At 43.3% G+C, this 6188-nt stretch overlaps 1 protein-coding gene across 1 annotated transcript; it reads left to right on the top strand.

Annotated features, from left to right (window-relative positions):
* The first annotated feature begins 3224 nt into the window (after positions 1 to 3224).
* msx2b (muscle segment homeobox 2b) lies at positions 3225 to 5688 on the top strand. Its single transcript, XM_022207452.2, has 2 exons — positions 3225 to 3911; positions 4291 to 5688. The coding sequence occupies exons 1-2, from the start codon at positions 3518 to 3520 to the stop codon at positions 4740 to 4742; spliced, it is 846 nt and encodes a 281-aa protein (XP_022063144.1). The 5' UTR covers positions 3225 to 3517; the 3' UTR covers positions 4743 to 5688.
* Positions 5689 to 6188: the final 500 nt, after the last annotated feature.

Genomic DNA, 6188 nt, shown 5'->3' with positions numbered 1-6188 from the left:
TGTTACTTTTCCACTTTTGTATCAGCACAGATAATAAATTTGCCAGATGATGGCATGAATGAGTGTTTTAATGGGAATGTAAATAGTGTGTGAGCGCAGCCCAGCCTGCTGATTATCCCAACCCGAACATTCCACCACTTCAAAGCTTCTGCTGTAATTACAATGCTCTGAGGTGTGCCCGACCCACACAACCAGAGGCTTCTTAAGCTTCTCTGTCACAACACACAACACACACACACATACTGTACAGACATTCACACACTGCATCCACACACACACAAACATGCTCAGACAAATTGCTTTCGCTATTATCAAGCTTAAATGATATTATGGAAAAAAGGAAGTGGGATGTGTGGGTAATTTTGCTACACCCAGGAGAGCACCCCTCTCATTTTTACCCCTCCTCCTCCTTCCTTCCTTCCTTTATTCCTCCTTCTACTGCTCTTGCTAAATTTTCTTGGAATCCATGGATAGAACCGTATCTGCATGTCTAAAATATATTTAGCATACATGCAAGACACACACATTCAAGTCTTTTATATATTCACACATTCAAAGTGCATGGAAAAAAACATTGTGTTAGATGGGGCGGCATGGCTCAGTGGGTAGAGTGGCCGTCTTGCAACCGAAGGGTTGCCGGTTCGATCCTCGCCCCGTCGTGTTCGAGGTGTCCCTGAGCAAGACACCTAACCCCGAATTGCTCCTGATGGGGTCGTGGTTAGCGCCTTGCATGGCAGCTTCCACCATCAGTGTGTGAATGTGATGTATCATGTAAAGCGCTTTGGGTACCTTGCAGGTATAGTAAAGCGCTATATAAATACAGACCATTTACCATGGGACCTGACATTATGTGTTGTCACTACAGGCTGCAGCTTGTATTGATGCCACATTATTCTTTCCAATTCTAACAACCGAATAAGCGTCAGTGGTTTCTCGAATTAGAATATTGCCATTCTCGTGACGCAGTGTTGAAAGATAGATTGACACGTATGCCAAGAATGATTTCACATCCTTCTCACTTTAATTAAACTCTTAGACTTATTTTGTCAACATTTTTCGAAGATTTTCTCACGTGAGGAACTGTGGCCCCATTTGAAAATAATCTATTTAAATCTGCCCGAGACGACTCTTACGTTTGACAGTGAGTCCGAGAAAAGAAGGAGACAGAATGCAGGAAGACAGGTCGGAAGGCAGGATCGACGGAGGGTCAAGAGGAAGTATAACATGGTCAAAGATAAAATAAATTGGTGAGAAGTGAAGTATAAATGCAGTTTGAAGAAGATACATGAGTAATGTTAAGTTAGTAAGCATAAAAAAGGCTGCAAGGGAGAAGATAGGAGGTAGGAGAGGAGGAAACATGCCACTGACTGTCAGCCAAAAACGAGTTATGTGACTGACAAGGTGCCTGCAGGGCTTGCGGGGATAGTCGGATAGAGAGAGAGAGAGAGGGAGGGAGAGAGAGAGAGAGGTGGAGGGGGTGGAGGAGGAAGGGATCCTGAACAGAGCTGCAGAGGAAAAAAAAAGAAAAAAAAGGCAACAGTTTCTCCCCTGAGGAGTCAGTCCTTTCATCTGGCCGCTCACTGGCGCCTTCACAAACCTCTGATTGTCTGTGAAATAACCCCACTTTAATAAGGCAGCAGTGGCAGCCTCCTGGGAACTGAGTCCTGCTGCACAGTCTGACAGACGAGCTACTCGGGCCTGCTGGGTACACGTATGGAAGCATACAGAAAAAAAGTACATTTACTGTATATGAATATCCTCAGGGATGTTTGGGGGGGAAAAAGGAGAAAAAAAACAACAACAAAGTGGATCCTTTTTAAAAGAATGGCCGTGCTGAAAATGAAAACTTGCTGCACAATAGTGAACCGTCTATATGTTTCTCTGAAGTTCTCAAGTGGGATTTCCTTTTGCCATCGGTGACTTTTAAGAAAAACATTGAGAGGCAACTTATTGCTGTGAGGATGTAACAGCTGAATGACACACACACAAGCATTCAATCATTCAACTACAAATTATGACTGGATCAGACCTTGTGATGTGAAATAAAGATTAATTAGCATTCAGCCACATAACTGCTCCAATTCACAATGGCCTGGGTGTTAAATATGAGCAATCAGGCAGCAGATAAGACATTGCTTAAGCAAGCATGACCATGGGGAAAAAATTAAATCTTAAAATAAGTGAAATGTCCTTTCACTACAAAGTATTTCAACCACCATCAAAGGGCTGTTTATTCAGATAAATGGCCTGAACAAGCGTAAACTTCTCTGTCCAAAGATGGGCACTTTCATCCAACAAAACGCCAAATTGTCCATGGAAATATCTCAAGGAGCTATTTCATACGAATCACAATGAGCTACTTCAAGTCTAATGTGCGTAGTGATGGGATTGAATCACAGGACGAGAAGATGAATGAGTCAGCCGGAGGGAGACATGTGAACGTCTAATCAGGTTTGCGTCCAGTCGCGCCTCAGACACCAGCTGGACCGAGCGAAAGATTTTTAACAACTTAAATCTGTAATTTAGTAAAGCAATTTACTCTGTAATTTGAGTGTGACACCCTTTTAGAAATGCCGGTCTGACACAAGCGCACAATGGCACTGTAAGTTACAATGGAAAGTCCCAATAAAGAGAACACCAAACAAATCAGGGAGAGAGATAAAGAAGAAAGGGATCAGTGTTTCATCCCGGGTATAATTCTCCATAATTATCTGCATGGGGCCCGTGTTTACACATGCAGTCTCATGAGGTTAGAGTTAGAGCTAATCCATTACTGAAGCTTAACATGTGATAATGCTGCGGCACAGCTATTATTTTTGCAGCTCATTTTCCTGAATTCACTTCACAGACCAAAGAGGCGACATGAGGGCAATCTGCACTGATATCTCCATTTAAGCAGAAATTGAAAAGAGGTCTGTAAAACCCGTCTGGAAAATGCTCACTGAAAAGAAAGAAAGTGCAAAGGAGGAACGGAATTTGAAGTCAAGAGTGGTTAATTAGTATGAGTTTGCTGTAGTTTGTCCTGGCTGGAAATGAATGAAAAACTGATGTTAAACATTCGTTAAGTTAATATGGGGAGAAAAGACCTACTTGGACCACCTCAGTGACCCTGGAGGACTTTTGATGCTTTTAATGGCCTCTGTAAACTTCTAAATCAAGGGACCTAAAAAGATAACGACATCACGGTGCACAACAGTATGTCTCATAACATAGTTCATATTATTATAATTATGGTAGAATAATGGTGAAAAACACAAGCAACGCCAGATTTCCCGACACTCCCTGAAAGCAGCATGTGCGCACTCAAACATTTTGGGCAGCAGTGATTGGTCAAAGTTGAGCCGTGTCAACATGCTGCGTCTACATACTCCCACATTGCCTACCACTTGACAGCTCACAACATTGCGTGCACCGAAGCGAGTTCCACCTGGCTGCCCTCTGACTGCAGTCTGGACTAACTTCACCTGCTTGTTTTGTTTCTTTTTCTTCCTTTCCGGAGGAGACCTGCGAGGGAGAAATGGCCTCCCAGGAGACTTTTAATGACTTGGGCTGCAGCAGTTCGTCCGAAGAGGACAGTAACCGAGCGGACTTGCCGGAGGGGTCTCGGGAGGAAAGGAGTCCGTCTCCGGCGGCCCGTCGGCATCATCCGTTCAGCGTGGAGGCGCTCATGTCCGGGAGGAAGGCGGACAGCCGCGGCGCAGAGTCCGCCGGGTGCAAACCGAAGGCAAGTCCGGTGGCGGCGTCCCCCACCGGTTTAAACTCTCTGTATCTGTGTCGGGAGACGTGCAGTCCCTCCGGGGGGAGTCGGAACAGCTTGACGGCTGCGCCCTCGTCGCCGGTAAAGTCGGAGGCGTCAGAGTCAGAGGATTGCGCAGCTTGGATCACCAGCAGCGCGTTTTCCACACAACCTCGTAAGTCATATTGAGCATCCAGGAAATGATTTTGTAATTTAGTGAGCATGTTTTCTATGTCTCATCCTGCGTACATTATCTTTAGGTCTGAATATGATGAAGAGGACAAACTTTTCAGTTATGCCAAGCATGAAATAGATGAAAGGATAAAATGTTTACTCTGTTTTCAATAATGTAGCCTAAGGGTCAAAATATGTGACATTCACGAAATGTAGACAGTAAGATGATTGTGTATCCAAACATCCATCCGTTTTTAAGTTTAAATAATGGAGTCATTTGTGGCCACACTGAATCAAATTAAATGCCTTGAAAGTCAAATGAATTGGTGCATTTACAAATTTCATCCTCACCCTCAAATCTTGATGGTTTCTTCCCCCAGGTCATGTCAATCCTGCCTGTCAGCTGAGGAAACACAAGACCAACCGGAAGCCTCGCACTCCCTTCACCACATCCCAGCTGCTGGCCCTGGAGAGGAAGTTCAGGCAGAAGCAGTACCTGTCCATCGCAGAGCGAGCAGAGTTCTCCTCCTCCCTGACCCTGACTGAGACCCAGGTGAAGATCTGGTTCCAGAACCGCCGGGCGAAGGCCAAGAGGCTCCAGGAGGCCGAGTTGGAGAAACTCAAGATGGCTGCTGACGCCAAGACAGCAGCGGTGGCAGCGGCCGCCGCCGGAGCTTTGCACCCCGGCTTTACGTTACCACTCTCTCTGGGTGCCATGTCACTGTACGGACAGTCGTACTCAGCCTACCATCATCACCACAGACCCATGCTGCCCATTTCACCGTTAGGACTGTACGCTGCTCCTTTGGGCTACAGCATGTACCACTTATAAAAAAAAGGAAATATCACACAAACTTTGGTGAAATGCGTTTCCATGGATACCCAAAAATGGACACAGAGGACATGTGCTCCTTAAAAATCTATGTTTATAATATATCTACTGCACAAGAGGTGTTTGAATCAACTATACAAGCACTTCAAGTCAAATTTGAAATCTATTTTTTTCCCCACAGTGAGGATAAAAAAACCCTCTCTTGCCCCCTTGGACTGCCTGTTTACATGACTTGTCTATAAGAGGAGGAGTGTTACTGTCCAGCTGTTTATACTCTTCACTTGTTTACTTCTGCAATAATTGAGCTGGGCGAGGACTTGCATGGGGCACCAAAACAGACTACAACTGTTCTATTAAGCCTCGCTCCTCATAAGATACAGCACCTCGTGCTGAAAAAGGGCCTTAAAAATCAAGACACTTTGTACTCTTGTATGGAAGAATGGGTGTTTCAGCAACTCAGGCCAGATAAAACATACCACTGAAGCATTTTTTAAAATTATTTTTAATAAGAAAATCCATTCTTACAAAAGTGTCTGCCTTGAAAAACTGTCCAATTCAGGTTTGCAGTGTCTTCAGGTTTAACCCTCCAATTATTGGTCACAATGAAAACTTTACGCTGTTGTAATTAAAACTTTAATGTTTTATCTTGTAGCAATAAAAGCATTTTCATCACTCCCTCATTTTCTTTACAACACATTTTTAGAGTGGAGACATATTTATTCTCTTTGAAATACGATGCTGGAAATGTATGAATGCCTCACATTGTGTATTTATGAGAATATGGTACAAATTTTCTGACCAAATGTGTATTTATATTCCTTCCTGAACAGCCCTTTGAAAGGGCGTACCTTGTGCTATGCAGTTTATATATAAATGTGTATATATCTATTTTTTTCTAAATCCATGTGTTATTGAAATGAACAAATTATTAAAGCCTTTCAGACTGTTTCTTTTAAATAAGTGACTTTTAATTTTATGTGCAAGAAAAATAAAGTAGCAAAAATGTAAACAAGTGCAGCTACTTTTGCTTAAGATGCATGAAAACCGTCACGTCTCCAGTAATATCCAAGCGAAAGCAACCAGCTGCTATTCCTTCTTTCTTCTCGCTCAGCCCTTTGCAGCTCTTTATAGCAGCTCTTTGTGCGTGTGTGTTTGTGTGGTTTAATCCCATGTCTGTGTTTCCCATCAGACAGTGGTTAGTTCAAGGCAATGTTTGACAAACCATAAATGATACTCGTAAATTACCCAACTTCACAGATAGTTCCCGTTATTGCTGTGCTGGCATTCACCACAGCTGGTGAACTTTTCCTTTTTCTCGTACGTAAAGTTAAGATGAGCTTGAATAATTAGATTTTCTTTGCACATTACAATGCACAGATGCCTAATGTTGGAGTTTACGACTCACAACTTTTATCCCACCAGAATCAGCAACCATGCCTATAAATT

This window comes from Acanthochromis polyacanthus, chromosome 17 (genome assembly GCF_021347895.1).
Source record: "Acanthochromis polyacanthus isolate Apoly-LR-REF ecotype Palm Island chromosome 17, KAUST_Apoly_ChrSc, whole genome shotgun sequence".
NCBI lineage: Eukaryota > Metazoa > Chordata > Actinopteri > Pomacentridae > Acanthochromis > Acanthochromis polyacanthus.
The sequence above is the reverse complement of the archived record's forward strand: the minus strand, read 5'-3'. Positions and strand labels throughout refer to the sequence as shown.

Coding starts and splice junctions, on each gene's coding strand:
- msx2b (XM_022207452.2), top strand. CDS start 3,518: ATGGCCTCCCAGGAGACTTTTAATGACTTGGGCTGCAGCAGTTCGTCC. Junction 3,912..4,290: donor CGCGTTTTCCACACAACCTC/GTAAGTCATATT, acceptor TTCTTCCCCCAG/GTCATGTCAATCCTGCCTGT.